The sequence below is a fragment of the Notolepis coatsorum genome, assembly GCF_963971535.1.
Source record: "Notolepis coatsorum genome assembly, chromosome: 1".
Lineage (NCBI taxonomy): Eukaryota > Metazoa > Chordata > Actinopteri > Aulopiformes > Paralepididae > Notolepis > Notolepis coatsorum.
The window spans coordinates 276,699,523-276,722,965 of record NC_140165.1 but is presented as its reverse complement, the minus strand read 5'-3'; the positions used below and the strand labels follow the sequence as shown (position 1 = coordinate 276,722,965).

At 43.3% G+C, this 23,443-nt stretch overlaps 1 protein-coding gene across 1 annotated transcript in view; it reads right to left on the bottom strand.

Moving 5' to 3' along the window:
- The window catches only part of dhx40 (DEAH (Asp-Glu-Ala-His) box polypeptide 40), a 51,788-nt gene that overhangs the window by 4,859 nt on the left and 23,486 nt on the right, over window positions 1-23,443 (bottom strand). Inside the window, exons 10-14 of the mRNA XM_084321879.1 lie at window positions 18,728-18,808; window positions 17,927-18,084; window positions 13,480-13,594; window positions 11,483-11,591; window positions 1,176-1,270 (exon numbers count right to left, since the gene is read on the bottom strand). Coding sequence (XP_084178005.1) covers window positions 1,176-1,270; window positions 11,483-11,591; window positions 13,480-13,594; window positions 17,927-18,084; window positions 18,728-18,808 — 558 coding nt within the window. The remainder of the gene's footprint in view (window positions 1-1,175; window positions 1,271-11,482; window positions 11,592-13,479; window positions 13,595-17,926; window positions 18,085-18,727; window positions 18,809-23,443) is intronic.

Sequence of the window (23,443 nt, the reverse complement as noted above, 5' to 3'; positions counted from 1 at the left end):
TGGGTCCTCATGAGGATGATTCGCGATGCCACTTTGCCAACCTCTAGTGGCCATCCATGATGTTCACAAGGGCTCGCTCACAGCCAGTGAATCATGTTCATATCGTTACGCTAAAGGGAGCAACCATAGAAAATGTTTCATCCTACAAGTATCTTGGGCTATGGCTGGATGAAAAGCTATCTTTTAAAGTGCATATTGGAAACCTCACAAAGAAACTTAAACTAAAACTTGGTTTTTTCTTTCGCAACAAACAATGCTTTTCTTTTGAGGCCAGAAAGAAACTTGTTCAAGCCACATTCCTGTCTGTAATTGACTATGGTGACATAATATATATGCATGCTGCCTCTTCAATGCTAAAAAAGCTAGACAGTGTGTATCATGCTTCTCTGCGCTTCATCACTAGTGCCAAAGGGCTTACTCACCATTGTGTGCTTTACCAAATGGTAGGATGGACCTCTCTGTACGTACGGAGGAAATCCCACATGTTTGTTTTTATATATAAGGCCATCATAGGGAAGCGTCCCCTATATCTTTCCAACCTAATTAGCTTTGCCTCTAGCAGCTACCATACCAGGTCCACAAGATGGCTACTTTAAAAAAAAACGAGAATAAACACTGAACTAGGAAGAACGGCTTTTTCAAGCTTCGCACCTTGGGCATGGAATGGGCTACAGGACCATATCCACTTAGATACCCTGGTCTCCCTCTGCGAGTTTAGGTCTGTATTACATAACTTCCTACAGGAAGAGTGTCGCTGCTTCTCTAGTCGGGTCCCAGCTGCAAAACTGCAGAGTTACTGTATTGCCCTGTATTTTACTGTCGTACACTTTTACTGTTATGTAGACTGTTCTGTTTTGTGTTTTTATGTTTACGTGTGATGTATTGTGTATTGTGTACATGCACTTTTATTATGTTCTTGTGTGATGTACCGCACATTTTATTGCTGTCTGATGTTTTCGGGTGTTATTGCTGTCATCTTGGCCAGGTCTCCCTTGCAAAAGAGATCTTGTATCTCAATGGGACTTCCTGGTTAAATAAAGGTTAAATAAATTAAAAAAAAACAGGGTTGTAGCCAATGAGTGTGGGTTTCCAATGATACCCCATGATATGATAATTGGGGATCGAATACGGCCTCTATTGATCGATCTATGATCAAGAAAAGCAGGTTAATATACCTCCTGGCGACGTTGGTGAAGTATCCTGCACAGAGGCATCTCCGGAACAGCTCGCTCTTATCGCCACTGAAGGTCTCCGCAGGGAAATCTCTCTTCTGGAGGGAAAACAGTAAACGTTAGGTGTTAATTATGAGCCCATCGACATTTATCTGAATGAGAACAGATGCGGCTCCAGAGATTCTTCAGCCGAGTCCACGGAATTCTGCCAATGACGGCCATTTCTGGCGTTCCTTTGTGCCAACTGCCATCCACTTGGTCAGTTGTCAAGTTGTGAGACTACTGGACTCTGTTAAGCTATCTCTGGCTCCACCTAGTGGAAATTGTAATATAACTTATCACATGAAAACAAAAAAGACTAATATGTTATCCATACGCATTTGGCATTTCCTTTAATTGGACAGTATCTTTTCAACATAGAGGTGGTGGTCACAGTAAATGACTGACTGCATGCTGTGGAGAGTGGCTAGCATGTCTGGTAGTAATAGTAGTAGTGGTAGTGGTATTAGTAGTTTGATTGATTGAACATTGGTAAAACCAAGGAGCTGATCGTGGATTTTAGGAGAATACAGCAGGGGACACACACACCACTGTGGATAAATGGGGCTATCGTGGACAGGGTTAGCAGTTTCAAGTACCTGGGAGTCCACATCACAGAGGACCTGACATGGAAAACAGGGGCGTTTTTAGGGTTAGACAAACATTGGGGGCTTCAGCCTGGGGGGGGGTAGAGTAATTAGAGACGAATACTGAAGAACTAGATTAGAGTTTTGTAAAGTGAGGTCCAGGTCCATGAGAGGGATCTGGGCAGTCCCCATAGAAAATTCAAAGTTAACAGGACCAAATCATCAGTTTCTTAATTATTTATTTAACCTTTATTTAGCCAGATAAAACATTGATCTGGTCCAAGAGGCCCCAACGAGAGTACATACATACACACACACACACACACACACACACACACACACACACACACACACACACACACACACACACACACACACACACACACACACACACACACACACACACACACACACACACACACACACACACACACACACACACACACACACACACACACACATACATACATACATACATACAGGGGAGGAAATTAGGCCACTTTACTCGCCAAATGCGAGTATTCTTTACGTTTGGCGAGTGATTCATGAAGAGCACTCGCCAGTCTGGCGAGTACTAGTAATTACAAAACAAAACAAAAAAATCATTCTGCAATCTGCTGATTCGCTCACTGGCACAAGCCGAACTCTGACTCCCCCCTTGATTCCTCCCATTTGTGCCTCATAATAATCCAACCATAACCAATGAACATCATCGTTGTACAGATGCGCTCTAAACTCCACCAATGAACACGTTTTCTAGAAGATGCCGCCCATCTAGGGGAAGTGGACAGATCACTGCGCACGGACCTACAGACTCCTGCCACCGGCTTGACAACGTAGACAAACTTAGACAAAAACACATCAGTGGATGAAAATAATTGCATGTAGAGTCGTCGCTTTCGGATATAAGTGCGGTCTGTCTGACATGGGGGCGAACAACAGCATGCGACGTGTCTCCTTCGAGTCGGATGAGAATGACAAGTGGGCGTGAGGCTCACTCAAGTCAACCAGCATTAGCCGGCTAGCTACCTAGCATGTAACAAGCTACCATAACGCGCGTTCAACATAGTGGACTATACTGAGCGGCTTTGCTTAAATGCAGCCGAGTGACATTTTATTATTACGGGGTTTCCCCCCATATCACCACTCGCCCTTCACAACGGTGATGTTGTCATACTTGGCATTCAGAATACACCTGCTGAACCCCTAGCGTTGTCGATTCGGTTCCAATGTATTGTCATCTTACAGCACAAGTACAGTACAACCAGAATACATTTGGCATACAACCAGAGTGCAAATGTAACAAGTCAAGTTCAAGTTGTTTTATTTAGCTATTACATTACAGTGAAATGCTTGGTTCTTTCACTGCCCAACTCAGTCCAACCTAAACCAGCCCAACCCAGTATAACCTAGACCAGCCCAACCCAGCATCTTTCACTGCCCAGTTCAGCCCAACCCAGTCCAGAATAGTTCCCTCTTTCATGTTAATATGTGATTTAATGATGTAATATTTTGAAGAGTAGAGACAGTGTGATTAATTTACTATGATTGAAAATCAATTTAGACAAAGACGTACAAAGAAGTAATTATCACAATTAGCGATTTTTTTTGTCTGGTAAAAAATCTGTTTGGCTGGTAAAAAAAATTAGATACTCGCCGTTGGCTGGTAAGCCAAAAAGTTAGTTTCCTCCCCTGCATGCATGCATGCATGATGCATGCATGCATACATGCATACATGCATACATGCATACATACATACATCAATAACTAAATAAAAACAGTTAACCCATTCTCTGCCGGAGCTTATATCCATCCTTGTAGCCTCTCTGCCAGCACTATTTGTCTATGGAGATGTTCACCTTCTTTGCAGGGCTATAACCTTTTAAATTGTATTGCTAAATTGACATTACTATGGCCCATTCAACATCAATTATCTATCGTTCAGGATGTAGGAACGTTTTACTTTTTCATTCACACATTCATACTAAAATACCGTCCAGAGTATAAATATGTTTTTATCGTTTTCTGCTGTATTTCATAGAACGTGAGATATAGCCATAAATGCATAGATGATCAAATGCAGTTTTATACCGATCAACGTTATATTAAAAATTTCAACTGCACATGATCCTAAACGTCATGACTGGTCATCTGCTGGTGACCGGAGGGGGGGGGGGGGTCATTTATAATTCAATGACCGACGTTAAATGATTCATGTAGTATGGGTGATATATAGATCAGAGCAGTTTGTATGGATAATAATAATCAAAAACGCTGAAACTCACGGCAGCTTCCTCTTACCGTTGGGCGATCACACTGGCGCAAACAGATCCCAGTTATGTGATGTTGATCTAGGTGGATCGATATCCACGGTGTCTGGATAGAGTCCTGGGAGCGATAGCAAGTGGCCGGACGGAATAGGGGACGGACTAAGCACTTCCGGCCACTTCCGTTTTTGGCAACTCGTCGATCGGCCACGAGGTGGCGGTATTGAAGCGTTGCAGAGTGGAGCGGAGTCCTACAGCACCAGCCAAGACTCCGTGGGTGAAATGTGAATACCATGACGAAAATATGAAATATTGATCTCAAAGACGCCTTTAGGCGTCATTGGCAGATTACGCATGGCGGAGAATGACGTGTAAACACGTCATCGGCGGAGAATGGGTTAAAGGGGAACTCCAACATTTTGGGAAATTAGCTTATTTAACATCTTCCCTGGAGTTAGACAAGAAGATACATACCTTTTTTGTCTCTGTGCGTGCATTTAGCTTTGGGAATAGATGCTCCGTTAGCATAGCTTAGCTTCATCACTGGAAGTGAGGCAGATCCGTAGCCTTACAGTGCCTTACAGTGTATTGTAAGGTCTGACATTGACCAAATTTGATATGCATGACCTTGGTGGGCTCTAGGTCAACTCCTGAAAAGGGGGTCAATGTCAGACCTTGCAATCAAAAGTTAGGGGGTGCACTGAAATTATGGCAAGGGTTATTAGCCCCCTAACCTTTGATTGCAAAGTCTGACATTGACCCCCTTTTCAGGAGTTGACCTAGAGCCCACCAAGGTCATGCATATCAAGTTTGGTCAATGTCAGACCTTGCAATACACTGTAAGGCACTGTAAGGCTACGGATCTGCCTCACTTCCAGTGATGAAGCTAAGCTATGCTAACGGAGCGTCTATTCCCAAAGCTAAATGCACGCACAGAGACAAAAAAGGTATGTATCTTCTTGTCTAACTCCAGGGAAGATGTTAAATAAGCTAATTTCCCAAAATGTTGGAGTTCCCCTTTAAGAATCATACACATAAGCAAATAAACAAACAAACATATGCACAGCCTATGTACAAAAGAAATAAACAGTTAATCTTGAGTCTTTACAGTTTTCTTCGATTGCATAAACACTCAAATCAAAAGTATTACACAATTATCAAAACCTTACACTCAAGGAGCAAAACATAGGCCCAGATTTGCACCCCTATAAGCACAAAGTCAGCCTCACACTTTTTGCAAAACAATACACACAGTGATTTGCAAAACACTAAACACACTTGCATTACATTACACACATCATCATCATTAGGTGGCTTCTTCGTTCCGAAGGTTGCCTATCACTCTCCAACCCATTCTGTCCCCACTTCTTCTCTCCAACTCCGTGACTCCGCCTCTCACTCCGCTCCAATCACAGACGTCGTCTACCCAGCCTCTTCTTGGTCTTCCACTTCCTCTCTTTCCATCCACCTTCCCCATCACCACCTTCTTGAACATCTCCCCGCTGGATCCTCTCAGAACATGCCCGCACAACTCCATCTTTCTCTTTTTCAACCTCTCCAGCAGCTGTCCTCCTTGCATATCCGCTCTTCTCAGTACCTCCTCATTCTTGATCTTATCCTTCCATGTTATCTTCAGCATCTTCCTCAGCGTCCACATTTCAAAAGAGTCTATCATCCTCTTTGCCTCTTCATTCAGCGTCCATGCTTCTGCTCCGTATGAAAAGACTGACATAACATACGTTTCCAAAATCCTGGTCTTCGTTTTCCAACTTATGTTTCTTCTCAATAATTCTTTATGGTTCCAGAATGCGCCCTTTGCAATTCCCGTTCTTCTATTAATGTCCATGTTAGCTCTTCCACCTTCACTGATCCAGCTTCCAAGGTACATGTACTCCTTCACTTGTTCAAGTTTTTCTCCATCCACCTGTATTTTACAAACAGTTCCTGGTGTTTTTTCAATGACCATTACTTTAGTTTTCTTTGTGTTTAGCGACATTCCATAGTTTTTGCATTCGACATTCAGCTTATTCATCATGTCCTGTAGATCTTCTTGACAGTTACAGACTATAGCAGTGTCATCCGCGTATCTTATATTGGTGATGTTCTCTTCGCCAAGTTTTACTCCTTTCCCTCCTCTCAGACCTTTTTTCATCAGTGATTCACTGTACATATTAAAGAGTACAGGGGATAAGATGCATCCTTGTCTTACACCCTTCTCCACCGGGAAGTCTCTTGATTTCTCCTTTCCTATTCTAACATTAGCCTTCTGCCTCCAGTATAAGTTGGCAATTATTCTTTGGTCAGAAACTGGTATTGTGAATTCTTCCTTTGTTCTCATCAATGTTGTATGTTCAAGTCTGTCGAAGGCCTTCGTGAAATCGATGAAGCAAATATACAGCTTCTTCTGTTGGTCTATCGATTTTTTACCAATGATTCTGAGTTGGCAGATTGCATCTCTTGTTCCTTTTCCTTTGCGAAAACCCATTTGGCTATCCGAGAGCTGATGTTCAATTATGGGTTCTATTCTGTTCTTGATGATTTTCAGGAGTACTTTTGATGCATGAGATATCAAACTGATAGTCCTGTAATTGTTGCATTTTGTGGTCTTTGGGATCGGAATGAACATTGATTTTAGGAAATCATTTGGAATATTTCCTGAGTTATAGATGTTGTTTACCAGTTTCACAAGGAGCTCGATGCATCTGTCACCAGAGTTCAAATTACCACACATATGAGCCAATTGGTTAAACACAGCCATCAGATGCACAACCACACCATTGCTTAATTGTAGATAAACCAATCAGGTTTAAGCACTATAAAAATGCAGCAGGTGAGTTCACCTGTCTTCAACCAAAATGGAAGGAGAGTGAAGTACTGTACACAGAGAACGTGAAAATAATAAATACATTCACCAAACACTACACAAGACAACCAATAATGCAGACTGATGAAAATATACATTTCTCTCCATATACCCAAATCAGTCAACATGTCAACATGGAGAATCACAACAAAAATGTCTCTTGCCAGATCCAGCTAGGCAAAGAGATAATGTCTAGTATTTTCTGTACTCCATTTAAATTTTTTCTATTTTAGTTTTTGTTTAACTGTAATTTTAACCTGTACTGGATACAGTATTTTATGTTTGTCTGATATTTGCTGAGCTTACAGTGTTATGCACACTGTAGTAGCATGAAAACTGGGACATTTTGTTGTGTTGTTTTGTTGTGATTCTCCATGTTGAAATGTTGACTGATTTGGTTATATGGAGAGAACATTTATATTTGCATCAGTCTGCATCATTGAGTTGGGTATATGGAGATAAATAAATTATATTTTCATCAGTCTACACAGCATTGGTCTTGTGTAGTGTTTGGTGAATTTATTGTATATTTGCACATTCTCTGTGTACTTCACTTACAGTACTCTAATCACTGCGGGGTGCCCCAAGGCTCGATATTGGGTCCCACTCTCTTCCTCCTATATATACTCCCCCTAGACCAGATCTTGGCAAAACATAACATCTTATTCCATTGCTTCGCCGATGACGTGCAGGTCTACCTCCCCTTAAAACCCACCCAAGGGAAAACATCAATAACACCACTACTTGACTGCCTGGCAGAAATCAAGTGCTGGATGTCTGAAAACTCCCTGACATTAAACGAAGGGAAAACCGAGGTCATTGTTTTTAATAGTGCCCCCCCGACCCCCCTCATTGACGCACTTGGTCCCCTGGATCCAAACCTCTCCACCTCTGTCAGGAACCTCGGGGTCATCTTCGACAGCAATTAAAAATTTGACAAACAGGTCAGCGCCGTAGTCAAAAACAGTTTTTACCACCTTAGACTCCTGGCGAAGACAAAGGCATAGCTCTCCCAAAGTAACCTAGAGACGGTGATACATGTCTTTGTCACCACTCGCCTCGACTACTGAATGCCGCTTTGCATTCACATCTCAAATGAACCGCAGCAGAGTTCACTTGCAAGAGTGAATGAGCTTTCACACCACCCCAAACCAACCGGACTATCAGAGGAAATGAACCAGGGTTCGATTAAAGCTTATTATAGCTTATCACAGTATCATGAGCATGTCTTTGTCAGTGGACACTGGACAGTGGACATGGGTATGGATGGCTCCAGGTGCTGCTGCGTTAAAGTGCACATCTTCAATACCTATCTGTACTATTTAAAAGCACAGTGCAGGACACACTCAAAGGTTATCGCACCTCAGAGATGGCAGTGGACATGTATGACAGGACAAAGGCCATATGTAATGGCCTTGGGATTGAGGAACATACTACCAGCCAAAGGAGGAAGCAGAAAAGGATGGACGAGTATGTAGTCGAGTCATCTTGTGGCACAAGCTCAGACCTCAGCTCAGGAGATCAGCTGAGACAGAGACTGTTCTATCCAGTCCTCAGCAGAATGCTGCAAGAACTTGAGAGCAGGTTCTCATGAGTTGGAGAACAACTTATGAGAGGCATACAGGCATGTTATCCAGCCTCAGACCAGTTTCTCTCAGTGGAATTGCTGCAACCCCTCACCACACATTACAATATCCAACTACTGCCAGAGGAGATCACAGTTGCAAAGTGTTTCCTGGCCAGGACAGGTAGAGATGCAGTCCCTACTATCCAAAGTGTCTTTTCCCTCCTGGATGATAATAATAATAATAATAATAATAATGCATTTTATTTATAATGCGCCTTTCAGGACACAAATCGGTTAATGAAACAATTATAGGATCAAATGAAAACTACTACTTACTAAAAATGGATGTTTAAAAGTACTAAAAACCAAAAGAAAATACCAAACACTAACAAACATTCAGCACAGACAATGGGGCTGCTGCCAAAAAATAAAAATAAAATGTAAAGAAAATCTTCTTTTCTTTTTTAAGATCCGGGGCTAGGAGAAAAACATCCGGGGCTAAAGCCCCGGAAGCCCAGGGCTAAAGCCCCGGAAGCCCAGGGCTAACAACGCCACTGATGGACAACACACAGACTCTGTGGTAAAAAAGGCAAAACAGCGCCTCTATCACCTGAGACAGTTAAGGAAGTTCAGAGTATCGGGGAAGATACTCCACTCCTTCTATTCCGGGGCTGTAGAGAGCATTCTGACTGGAAACATCACTGCCTGGTTTGGAAACAGCACGGCACAGGACAGGAAGGCCCTTCAGAGACTACGGGTATTGCACTACCACCCATGCAGGACTTATATAACAGGAGGTGCAAATCCAGAGCCTGCAGAATAATGAAAGCGACATACGCGACGAGAACAGAGAGACTACGGCTCAGCTTCTACGGCCCCCTCTCTGGTGCAGCCTGTCTGCCCCCGCGGCTCGAAGACCCGCCCCTTCCCCCAACACCTGAGACCCCCACAGTGTGGCTCTCTGCAGACCAGGTGAGTAAACAGCTGAGCAAGTTACATGCAGGCAAGGCTGCGGGTCCCAATGGGGTGAGCCCAAAGGTACTCAAAACCTGTGCCTCTCAGCTGTGTGATGGGCTCCAGCACATATTCAATATGAGCCTGAGGCTGCAGAGTCCCGACACTGTGGAAAACCTCCTGTGTGGTCCCTGTCCCTAAGTGCCCGCGTCTCAGCACGTCCAAGGACTACAGGCCGGTGGCTCTAACCGCTCAATGAAGACCATGGAGAGGTTAGTCCTGGAGCAACTCCGCCCGGTGATCAACCCCCACCTAGACCCACTCCAGTTCGCCTACCAGCCCCGACTGGGGGTAGTCATCTACCTGCTGAACCAAGCCTACACTCACCTAGACAAGCCGGGGAGCACTGTGAGAGTCATGTTTTTTTCACTTCTCCAGTGCTTTTGATACCATAAGGCCTGGGCTGCTGGATGAGAAGTTGGAGGCGATGCAGGTAGAGGCCCCCCCCCTGGTGTCCTGGGTTGTTGACTATCTGACGGGCAGACCACAGTATGTGCGCCTACAGAGCTGTGTGTCAGATAGACTGGTCAGCAACACCGGGGCCCCGCAAGGGACAGTCCTCTCTGCCTTCCTCTTCACTGTCTACACAAGTTTTCTGATGTCTCTGCGATAGTGGGATGTATAAAGGACGGTGATGGGAGGGAATACCGGGAACTGGTAGTGGACTTCGTCACATGGTGCGATAAAAACCACCTGCAGCTAAATTTGGCGAAGACCAGGGAACTGGTTGTGGAGCTGGGGAGGAGGAGGAGTGCACCTGTGACCCCCGTTTCCATCAGGGGAGTCGATGTGGACATGGTTGAGGATTACAAATACATCGGTGTGCACATCGACAACAAACGGGTCAAAACACGCAGAGGCACTCTACAAGAAGGGCCAGAGCCGACTCTACTTCCTCAGAAGGCTTGGATCCTTCAATGTCTGTACAAGGATGTTGAGGATGTTCTACGAGCCGGTGGTGGCGGGCGCCTTCTTGTACGCGGTGACCTGATGGGGCAGCGGACTGAGAGCGGGGGACGCAAACAGGCTGGATAAGCTGGTCAGGAAGGCCAGTAGCGTGGTTGGGGTGGAGCTGGACTCTCTAGCGATGGTGCTGTAGAAGAGGAGCCTTGCTAAGCTCCAGGCCATCAGGGAAAACCCCTCCCACCCACTATACACAGACTTGGCTGACAGGAGGAGCATGTTCAGTGCTAGACTAACACTCCCTAAATGTAGCACTGAACGGCACAGGAAGTCCTTCATTCAGACAGCCATATTTTAAAATGCATCAATGTGCCTCACTGCATCACTGAGCACAGGGTGACAGTTACCATCTTCCTGGACTTTTACTTTTAAAACAACACTGTTCAATATTACACTTACTGTAGACTTCTGTAGATTTTTACTGTATATTTTATTCTATTCTTAGGCAATTTGTTTTGTTATTCTTATTCGTGACTTTGTTCTGTCTAAATGTCTAAATGTTTACTGTGAGCGATATGTAGTGTCAAATTTCCCTCCGGATGATTAAAGTATTTATATTCTATTCTATTCTTCCCCCAGGCAATCAGAACACTGAACTCTCCACACACAAGTACACATGATCACACACATACACACACACAACACACATGCTGCAATCGCTCACACACAAACGGTCACTTTAAACTAAATGGAAAAGACACAAAATAAAAGTCACAGATGTGGTTGTTGTATAGTTTAGATATAGCAAGTATTTCATAGGGATATAGAGTAAAAACTATACATTGTATAGTAGTGTACATAGGACCCAGTGGACTTAAATCCGTAGCTAACAATCTCAGGAATTTAGCATGTCTATTTTATCATGCCCTTTTTATGTCTATTTTATTACCTGTTTTTTTATGTCTATTTTATTATTAGTATTATTGCACAATCGAAGCGGGCATGGCCACCCGCATTTCACTGTATGCCCTGGTATCTATGTGACAAATAAAACTCTTGAATCTTGATACCTGTTGGAGTCTGAGAAGTATCTCTCGGAGCTGGGTCTCCACACTAAATGCTGACTTCAGCGCCCTCCAGTGGAGCCAGTGGTCTTTACACCATGCTGAGGGAGAATCACTGCAGAAAACAAGACTCACATTAACACTTTGGGTGCCATGGGTTAAATTCATGATATACCATAGATTGCCAGCTCTATTTGTCTATGGAGAAGTACCCCTTCTTTGCATGGCTATAACTTTTTAACATTTTTACATTGCCATTATTAGGGCCCATTCAAAGTCCTATATGTATTGTTCATTGTGTAGCAACGTTAAACTTTTTCATTCACATATTCATAGTAAAGTATGGTCTAATGTATAAGTATGTTTTCATCTCTTTCTGCAGCTTTCTCCAGAACGTGATCTATAGCCCCAAATGCATTATATTGATGATGAAATACAGTTTGATGGCAATCGGGGCGATATAAAAAATTTCAATTGGACATACTTCTAGAATGATCTACGTATGATCTGATGATGACCGGATGGGCGGGGGATCGTTTATAATTCCGTGGGCAGCGTTATATCATTCATCTAGTGTGGGTCATATGTTCATCATAACAGTTTATATGGAACACGTTCAAAAATAACGCTGAATCTTACCGGATCTTCCTCGCGCCGTTGGACGATCAGCGTGGTGTAGACCGTTTTCGATTATGGGACGTTTATCCTGATGAACCATTTCCAGCTTGTATAATACTATATACGTCCAAATCATGTTGTTTATCGAGTTATTGGCAATGGATCGCTATATATTGTGACGAGCCAGAGTGCCGTGAGCCAAACCGAGTGCCCGGAAGTAATATGGCCGACCAGCACAACCTCCACAGCACTTCCTGTTTGGCGATTGCGCCGATCGGCCACCAGATGGCGCTGCTGAACCGCCAGAGAGCTCAGTGGGTCCTCCTGGTGGATCTCAGGCCAGCGGAGGGGAAATATGAATCCGATCACAGATTTTTGAAATATTGATATTAAAGACGCTGTAAAGCGTCCTTCGGCAACTTGAGCATGGCCGGGAATGACGCTGTAAAGCGTTTTCCGGCACCCAAAGTGTTAAAAGTTTCATTCTTAAATACCATTCTGTAATATCAGGTAAAGTGATGACACCAGGGTAAATGCATGGTGATGCTTTCCTATTAAAGTTCAAAGCTGAACTGCATCGATCTATACAATTGGAATCATCATCAATACAAATTAATATGTGTTTATTTAACCCATTTGGACCTAAAACGCCTGCTAATAATGCATTATATAGCCTGCATATACACACAAATGTGTTTCTCATGGACCTGAGGTAACTACACCTTGTTTAAACATGGAGGATAAGAGTAAATGGCAGCAACAACAAAAGACATTTCTTCAAGCAAGCTAACTTTGGGCACCGTTTTACATTTGTGTCGCTCACCATCGCCTTTTACAGATTTGGCAGCACTGGTCATGCCCGACCAGCAGAGCTTGTATGGGAAGTTCCACCATGTTACATGCATCTCTTGTTCAACCCAACTCTGATTTATCTATCTAAAGAAAAGCAATATTTTTTCATGACAAAAGTTACATAGTGCAGGTTTAATGTATAGCCATAATGCTGTGTAAGTATTAATGTAGTTCACACAGCAGGTATGAGGTTTAATTTATAGCCATAATGCTGTGTAAGTAATGTACTTCACACAGCAGATGGTTTAATTTATAGCCATAATGATGTGTAAGTAATGTACTTCACACAGCAGATGGTTTAATTTATAGCCATAATGCTGTGTAAGTTATGTACTTTACACAGCAGATGGTTTAATTTATAGCCATAATGATGTGTAAGTAAATGTAATTCACATAGCAGGTATGTGGTTTAATTTATAGCCATAATGCTGTGTAAGTATTCATCTAGTTCACACAGCATGTATGAGGTTTAAATTATAGCCATAATGCTGTGTAAGTAATGTAGTTCACACAGCAGGTATGAGGTCCATTACCTGGCCTTGCACCTCTGGAACACACACAGCAACATGGTGAAGTCATTCATGCCGCCTGTCTTGGCAGCCAGCTGTCTGTGCTTCTCATCAGCCTCTTGCTGCTTCTCTGGGTGGCCTGTGAGAGAGCAGAGCTCCAGTCAAAACACCTACTGACATGCTGTGCCAGAGAGAGGAAAACTAGACAAGAATAGTTACCAATTTCCTCTCTATGTGTCCAGCAGAAAGCTATCCGGCTGCAAGCTAGTCTAGCTTGGCACAAATGAATGGAAACGGATACGGACCACTGGCCTAGCTTAAAACTCCGGGAGGGGTGTTTTTGGCCAACAGCTAGACTAGCTGGTCCGTATCTGCTTCCATTCATTTGAGCTGTGCTAGGCTAGCTTGCAGCCGGATAGCTTTCTACAGAGCGTGTTCCTTTTGTTTAGATATTGTGAATCATCATGAACAAATTTGTTGTCTAAATTAATAATAAAAAACACATGGTGAGTCAGACTTCTCACAAAATAATTTTTACTGAAATGTCAAGAGAGAGAGAGAGAGAGAGAGAGAGAGAGAGAGAGAGAGAGAGAGAGAGAGAGAGAGAGAGTCTTCAGCCCTTGTGTGGGTGAATGTAACAAGTTCCTAACGTTTTCTTTCCCCTATTATTTCATGCGCACTTTATTCATTGTTTTAAATTATTTATTATTTATTTATGAAGTTATTTTGTGCATGTTTTGAATTTGATGCAAATTTGCAATGCATGAGGGTCATCCTTTTGTGTTAAATGGCTGCATAAAGCAAGCATTTGTTGACTCTCATGTTGATAAGAGTATTAAAACTTGAAAAAGATCTGTTTAATGTAGATTTAGAACAGATACAAAAAAAGCGATTAATCGCTAGTTAACTATGAACATGCGATTAATCAGATTAAATATTTTAATCGATTGACAGCCATAATTTGTATGTATCCCTTACCTACTCTTACTAGTTATTAGGGGTGGGACGGTTCACAAAACCCACGGTTCGGTACGTACCTCGGTTTTGTGGTCACGGTTTTCGGTTCGGTTTGGTATATTGTTTTTTTTTATAAAAAAATAAGAATTACTCCAAAAATACCAGAATCAGCATAAAATATATATAGCCTAAAAATAATCCAACTTTGCAGTTATTCTCAAGGACGTAGTCATGCAAAAACTGAAAGAATGAGGCAGTTTGACATCAGGCACATCATTTTACCATGAGGAGGAAGTGTTTACAGCCTTAAATAATGTTTAAAGACCGAACTGACATACATCAAACTAACACACACACACTGTACTGTTTAAAAACAACACTGCTCTGTTCATTCTATTTTTTAAATACGTACATTATCTGTCTACATTTATTTAGACTAACATTACTTAAATATTGAGTGCAACGTAATTCGGTGAGTTGGAACTATCTATGGGTTGGCGCGGGTCCCCACGGACATTTTAGCATGTGGGACCATCAGTTTAGGAGGAGTTCATAACGTCAACAAGCAGCACGAAAGCAGCAATAGTCCCGGTTGGAGTTAGTAAAACACAGTTGTATGTTAGCCTTCTTGGATGTTGAATAAATGCCTATCATTGTCTTTAACTCTTTCAGTGCCACGCCTGGTTTTCCGTTTTACCGCTTGAATGCCACCATCGGCGCCAATGTTAACGTTAATATCGCCTAATCTATGTTTTAAATTATGGCTATGTGTCTAATCTGCCCATCGCATTATCAAAGACTATTTTCCAGTCAGTGCTGTGAAGGCAGATTGTTTTTTTATCGCGTCGTTGCCGTTTCAGAGCAGTTAGAAAAGCCCCCGTTTTGATATAAAAAACAGCTCATTCTGGAGCATTCTATGAAAATCGTCTTTTAGTGGAATATTCCACAACGTTGATATTCGTCGGCCTTTTTATGAATCGTTTTCAAATAAACGCTAGATGATCAATATTATACGTGCACGCACGCACATTACGGCCGCGCGCGGATAATCGCCTCGTTGATTTCCTCTCTGACTTTTACAGTGAAACCGAAAGAAGACATTTCACAAAACAGCTTATAACTTCATCAAACTTACTCTGATTATCCTACCACTGATAACATAGAGTCCTTACCTGACATCAGATGGTATCCAACTGGTATATTCCAATTCCTGATCACCATTCGAAAAAAATGTGGAGTACCGGATTTTTTTCCCCATTCATTTTCATTGAGTCCATTCCAAAATCACTTATATCATCTGGGAGACGACAGGGGGCGCTTTTTTCCACAGTGATCGTCGGCGCCCCTCGGCTATACTCGGGTAGGCTCGGGTGATGCAATAATTTTTCAGATCGCAAAAAAAAAAATAAAAAAAAAATCTGAGAAATCTCGTGAGTGGCTAGCAACCACCTATAAAAAAACACGAGAAATCTCGTGAGTGGCACTGAAAGAGTTAAACACCCCGCCTCTCAGACTCTCATTTCCTCCTCTGCTAGGCTGCTAGCTAGTAGCTAGTGCTACGGTAACATTTCGTTGACTATTAGCTGGGGCTAGTGCTACCATAGTTAAAACGTGCGTTGTGTTGTACAAACTGCTAACGCTATGGCAAGATGTGTGTAGGCCTATGTAATGTTAATGGCTATGTTTTTAAAGTCGTAATGAAGATTGATTTATATTGTGCTTGCCATTTTTACACAAACTGACTAGCACCTGGCTGCAGTGCTGCTGCTGCTGCCTGCAGCCAGCGCTCACCTCTCCCGGCTCCGTGCCAAATGAATTTTTTTATTATTTGCGCATCCCGTGAGCCGTACAATACACAGACGCCCCGAACCGTCGAGGTCGTGCCGAACGGTACACGGTTCGGTTTCATACCGTCCCACCCCTACTAGTTATACCACTGGCCAGTATGACTTACTACCATAGTGTTTTAAACGTTTTATACCTGTATATCACTTTATACAACGGCATGCAAATTTCTCGATTCTGATTGGCCATTTACACGTCTTTATTGGCAACAATCCACGGTCCTGGGCTCAGGACCCGCCCACAACCGAATCACATATCACTCCCCGGCTCACTCCGGGAGAAAACAAGATCGCGGACAACAAATGGTTATGTTGAAAGCACCATAACGACTAAATATGAAGCGATTCTGTCAAGGGGAATGTGTTAGTCCTTTAAACAATGTTGGATGATGTAATTGATGGGTCTTGAGTCAATCTAGAACAAAAGAAAAATCGCGGATTGATTGATTGATTAATTGATTGATTTAAATTTCTTCCTTCCTACTTTCTACTGACTGCAGCGTTCTCTCTCACACTGTCCGACGCTGGCGTACCCACAAACACACACACACACATACACACACACACACACACACACACACACATACACACACACACGCACGCACACACACACACTGTGACACACACACACACACACACACACACACGCACACACACACACTCCTGTCTGCAACAGCGGGGGAGTCAGACTGAGAGAGAAGCAGCGCTGTTTTAAGTGAGCATGGTCTATTGAATTGATTGATTGGTTGATTGCTAATTTTATTACTGTACCCCTGGTTTCCAACTGGTTAAGTTTAGGCTAAAAGAAATAAATAAAAAAATAGGGCGAAGAAAACGTTTTTTTCCTATAGGGCAAAGAAAACGTTTTAATTTGTTTTACCTACTTTATATAGAAGCATCTAAGAATGAAGTTCTATGGAAAGTAGGTCTGCATTCCCTTAACAATTGTGTGTATTGAGCCGTACTGTATTGTACCCATTCTGCATCTGGTAATAAAATTTTCAATCAATCATTCCAATAATACACAGTTGGATGTGTTAGTTGGTTGGATGCACTTCAAGCTGCTTCCACATGAGGCAACTTCTCTCAATCATTCCAATAATACACAGTTGGATGTGTTAGTTTGGTTGGATGCACTTCAAGCTGCTTCCACATGGAGGCAACTTGTCTTTTTTGTAGTTGTGGGAACTACTTTTTCTGGCGGATGGTTTTTTCAATAAATCTTCGATTAATGTGTGTTTATTGTATAGAAATAAGGTTGGATGAATCTGGCAGTTGTATAAAAGCTTTACACCACTTGTAGTCGTGATTTGTGACCAATAAACCATGCCTAGGGGGGTCTAACGGCCACCCCTAGGCATGGTTTATTGGTCACAAACCACTCCTGCGCGTGATGTAATGCTTAAGTACATAATACTATAACTGTACATACATCTGATTATCATTATTACTCAGTAGTACTCATTTATATATACACTCCAGTTTAATCACTTGTACACTGTATATTGTACTGCACTTTACTGTTACATTTGCACTGGTTAGATGCAGCTTATTTTCATTGTACTGCACTTGTGCTGTATGGCGATAATAAATCTAATCTAAAAATGCAATCTAATATATAATCCATATGTGTAAAAGCATTCCTATGGGACAGATGATGCGTTTTTGACCTGGTCGGATGAAGATGTTCTCCACGGACAGCATGGCGGCCACAGGCAGCAGCAGGTCCTGGCAGCCAAACTCAGCAGCTTTCAGCAGCGCCCTGGTGAGTCCTGGAGGCAGCGGGAACTCCACCATCAGCTGCCCCAGGGGGGTCACGTGACCCCTCCTACAGCACAGAGGGAGGGGGGGGGGTAAAGTAAACGTCTGTGACAGTAGACCTGAGAAGAAACCGACATTAAAAGGTATACTTTGACCGTTTAGATTTGTTTTTGTGTGTTTATTTTTCTCCACCAGGCTTCTGTCAGTGGTAATTTTTTTTTTTATACGAATTCAGTTATAACCAATGACAACGGCAAAATGGAGACTGAGTGACACTAGGCTGGACAAGATATGCCTCCTAAAGTGTGTAAACGGAAGTACAGGAAGTACAGGCTACAGGCTTTCCGGTTTCGACAAAACAATTATAGAAACGTGTGAAGTGCACAATATTTCCTTGTTTAAGCCACTGCAATGGCTTTGCCTGAAGAATTTACTACATGACCGGGACGTTCTAGCTTGTTTGCCGACAGGATTCGGGAAAAGTTTGGTCTGTTCGGACTGGAGGCAGCTTCCAGGGGAAGTAGATACACCGTCAATTCTACCCCATACACACTTTCGGCCATAGTTCTTTACCAGGCTTTATCTCACGGAGGAGGTTAGAGTGACACTGATGTTGACCTTCACTTTATCATCGAGGACCAATGGGAATACAGTTTTAAATGATGGGGGTGGAGTGGGATTCCTTTAAGTCTATGTTTATAATCACTCACCTATCAATGGCATCACATTGGTACAGCTGTTTTAGTGCTTCCAGAATAAACCTCTCCTCAGGACGGTCCAGATATGGAAACCTAACAAAAAAAGAGTTGACCATAACTATTTATATTTGTCTTATAAATGGTATTTTTCAGTGTTTAGCATTGTTTTCTAGCAATGGGGGTTTGTATCAATGGGGTCTGTGTCTCTAATTCTCATTTTGGCGGATTGCTCCAATTCAGTTGAGACAATATCCTCCCCCAATGAACTAAGCCATTCTGATTTGACTCGCTATCCTACGTAGCAAGGAGCTGATCTGCATAACTAACGGCCCTCTATGGTTGTAGCGCACTCAACAACAGAGTGAGTGGAAATACTGACACTTCCTCAAACGGGTTGTGCGGGTGCTGACAGAGACAGCAGAGAATGAGCAAGCGAGAGAGAGAGAGATATAGAGGGAGAGAGAGAGAGAGGGACAAGGAGCGGCGCGCGCGGGGCAGGAGCTTCTCTCACACACACATGCAGTGTGTGTTTCCCCCGAGAGAAGCTCCTGCCCCACGCGCGCGGCTCTGTGTCCGTGTCCCTCTCTATCTCTCCTTCTCTCTCCCTCGCAGTCGGGAGCACTCGCATATCACTGTCAAAATATCATTGCATGCGCCCGTATTCCGATCCGTGCAATAATATTCACAGGGGTATATATTGTCATTTGAAACAAGTTACCAATGCATTATCCCGTGGGATTGTGCCCCCCTGAGGCGAAATTAATTAGTATCCCCCTCAATCTCTCTATATCTCTCTGTCTGCCAGTGCAGACTGTGGGTGACTGTCACTCAAAGTGCTTATGGGCGGAGCCCAGCTCAAAACAGCTTGAAATCTTGAAGTGGAAAAATGCTGCTTTAGTTTAGAGTATTTGATTAGAAATACAAAACAATGATTTTTTTTTTTTTTTAAATAACTTTACAGATGTGTTCCATAGACTCACAGGAATTGTGTAAAGTTGCCCAAATAGTGAAAGGAATAGCAAGACATGTCCCTTTTAATGTACCGAGAAAGCATTTATCTTACATTTTTTGGACCTTATGGTGTTCTTGTTCTGTTCTTGACTTATTGTTATGTTTTCTTCTTGACTTGTTTAAAGAAGACCTGTACGGCCCATGGGGACATTAACGTGTGTTGTCGGGCCTTATAAATAAATTTGATTTGATTTGATTTGATTTAAGAACACATCACAGAGACAATTCTGGTTACTTTCAACCTACAACCTTCTATTTTTACAATGTCTTCTATTATCTGGCATCATACCAGTCAATTTCAAATAAAAATCTTGCCAATTGGAGAATGAGTTTGTTTCTCACAGGTGACGTATTTTCTGGCTTCTCCCGAGTCTCCAGTCTTTGCTGCAGCTTTAGGAAAATGAATGGACGGGCGGCTAAGTGGCGCAGTGGGCAAGGCGCTCGCTAATAATGCAGAAGATGCTGGGTTCGAGCCCAGCTCTCGGCATTGCTACCAGCTTGGCTGGTCGTTCATACTAACACAATTGGCAGTGTTAAGGGTGGGAAGCTGGTGGGTGGGGATCGGACGTTGTGGACAGCGACTCCTACAGGTCGGTTGGTGCGCGTGCGCAGCAGAATCAGGAAGTGACGGGGGCAGTGTGAGCCTCCCACGACACGTGCTACTCCTCGCCACTGAGAGAATGAATGAATTAATGAAAACTTTATTTAACAGATTGCAGAATGGGTACAATACAGTACGGCTCAATACATACAATTGTTAAGGGGATGCAGACCTGAGAAAGACGTTTGTCTTGTTTCCATCAGGGTCCCCCATTTTCAATTCATATAGACATTTATGACATACACAACATACATGACATTTATGGCATAGGGACATATAGGTATTTAGTACCGATACATTTGTGACATAAACGGTATTCAAATATACAGTACTGTTACCCCTAGATCCTGACGGAGTATATACATATGATGGGGAGGGGACTGTACATTAGGAGGGGGTGGGTGGGTGGGAGAGAAATATACATACGGCGGAGAGGGAATATATACATGCGGTGGGGAGGAGACTGTCTATTAGGAGGTGGTGGGGGTTTTGGGCATTTACGGTGGCCAGTTTCGAATTGCAGCCTCCCGTAGGTGCTCTTTAAGAGCGGTTTTGAATGTGGGCAGGGAATCACATTCCTTTACAGCTTTGGGTAGGGCATTCCACATTGTTGTGGCATAATTGCGAAACGTGTTTAGTCCCTTGTTTGAGCCGAATCTGGGTTTAACATGATGTGTTGAGCTTCCTCTGGTGTAGTGGTTGTGGTATTCACTGACCTTTGGGAAGTATTTTGACATGTACATGGGCACCCCGGTCGTATAGTGTATCTTGTAGACCAGGCCCATTGCAAGTTGCTGTACTCTGTCGTCTACTCTAAGCCATCCTAGGTTGTCAAAGTGGGCAGGGGTGAGGTGGGTTCTGGGGTTCAGGTCAAGTAGTAGTCTGACCAGTTTGTTTTGTGATGTTTGTAATTTTGTTTTAAGCGCCTTTGAGGTGCTTTGGTACCATGAGGTGCATGCATAGTCATAGTACCCTTGAATGAGTGCTCCTGCCAGAGTCTTCAGGGTATTCTTGTTTACCAGAGAGGAGATCCGGTACAAGAATCTAGTTCGTTGGTTGACTTTTTTATTACATTGGATGCCATTTTGTCACAGGAAAGATTTGCCTCTAGGATGGAACCCAGGTAGGTAATTTCGTCTTTCCTTGTGACAATATTGTCACCCACTGTAACTGAGAAGCCGTCGGTCTTGCTGAGTTTGTTATTTGAACCGAAGAGAATGGACTCTGTTTTGCCCATGTGTAATGATAGTTTGTTATCAGCGAGCCATATGCAGATTTTGCCTAGTTCCGAGCTGAGGGTTTTTTCAACCTGCAACTTGTTCTTGTCAGAGACCAGCAGGGCTGAGTCGTCCGCAAACAGGAACAAGTTGCAGTCACAGGCTGACGACATGTCATTTGCATGTCGCGCAGATCGCGCTGTGCAGGTGAAAAGATGCGACGGCTGCCTCCTCGTGTACCGGAGGGGACACGTGATGCAAGGCTTCGTCCACATTGCAGCCGGCCAGTGGGAGGCATGGTCTAACAACGTTCGAGACAGGGGAGGGTAGAATTGGATAACACAAAATTGGGATGGGAGAAAAAAAAATTAAATGAGGAGAAAAAGTAGATCCAAAAAAAAAAAGGAAAATGAATGGACTATTAATAGATCACTCCTAGCTTCGTCTGTGGTCCATGCAGCTGTGGTCCGGTGAACAAAGCCTTCTAATATACATTTCTCTCTCTGATAAGGCAGGGGATTTAGAATTTTAAGCGGCAGTTTAAGAAAAGGAAAAATCGCTAGCCAAAACTAGCTTAGCACCGCAGATCAGGTCACCCGATGTCACCAGCGTCAGTGTATTCTCTCCAACGTCCGGTCATTTACGGTTAGCAATTTGCCTTTTAAAAATTGGAACATTAACTAAAGATAAAATCCTTGGTGAAACTCAATTTTCCTATTAAACCCCACATTCCTGTAGCTCTCACCTCCATAGCCATGAAGTGCTTTGAGAAGCTAGTAAAGGGCTACATTTGTTCCTCCCTCCCCATCAACCTGGACCCCCTGCAAATTGCATACTGCCCCAACAGGTCCACGGAGGACGCCATAGCCCATGTGCTGCACACAGCAGCATCACACCTGGACAAGAGGCAGGGGAACTATGTGAGAATGCTATTCATCGACTACAGCTCAGCATTCAACACTATAGTCTCCTCCAAACTCATAGCCAAGCTCAGGGACCTGGGCTTGAAGTATGACCTCTGCCAGTGGGTCTTGGACGTGTCTCTACAATTCGTAGCCGCATTTCTGCAGACCCCTCTCTGATTGGTTGAGGCCATTTCTGCAGACCCTCTCTGATTTGTGTCCCTCTCTGATTGGACACAACATTTCCGTAGCAATTGACCACCAGACTCTTTCTCTTAAGGCATTAACTGGGTTAATTAATATAAATGTTATATTGTAACTGTCTAGTTACACATTGGTTCCGAAACATGTATGTTCCAGGCTATTAACACTTTGAATCTGAGAGAGCTCTGGTCAGCGAAGCCGGCAAGCGATTATGATTGGTTTTTAATGACAAACCAATTACATAATCCTATCCAACATATGTGTAAAGGCACACACAACATATTCCAGTTAACGGTATATTTTTTTAATGATTCGTTATGGCGTAATCAATACTTCCATGTGTATAAATTGCGTTCGCGACCTCCATGTTTTGGGGCTATTCATCAGAAAACTCGGATCCGGGATTCGGCTCCCATCCGTCGGGCAACAACTGTGGGTTTTCAGCCTCTCTCTCTGGAGCTTAACGGAGTTTCGACTCCTGGCTAGAGGAGCTTGTCGCGGCTCATGCGCATGCGCGCGCTCGGCCAATCAGAGAGGGGTCTGCAGAAATGGCCTCAACCAATCAGAGAGGGGTCTGCAGAAATGCGGCTACGAATTGTAGAGACGCGTCTTGGACTTCCTGACGGGGAGACCCCAGGTGGTGAGAGCAGGCAACTGCACCTCCTCATCCATCACTCTCAACATAGGGGCCCCCCAGGGCTGTGTTCTGAGTCCCCTCCTCTACTCCCTGTACACACACGACTGTGTGGCACAGCGGAACAACAACACAATCATCAAATTTGCTGACAACACA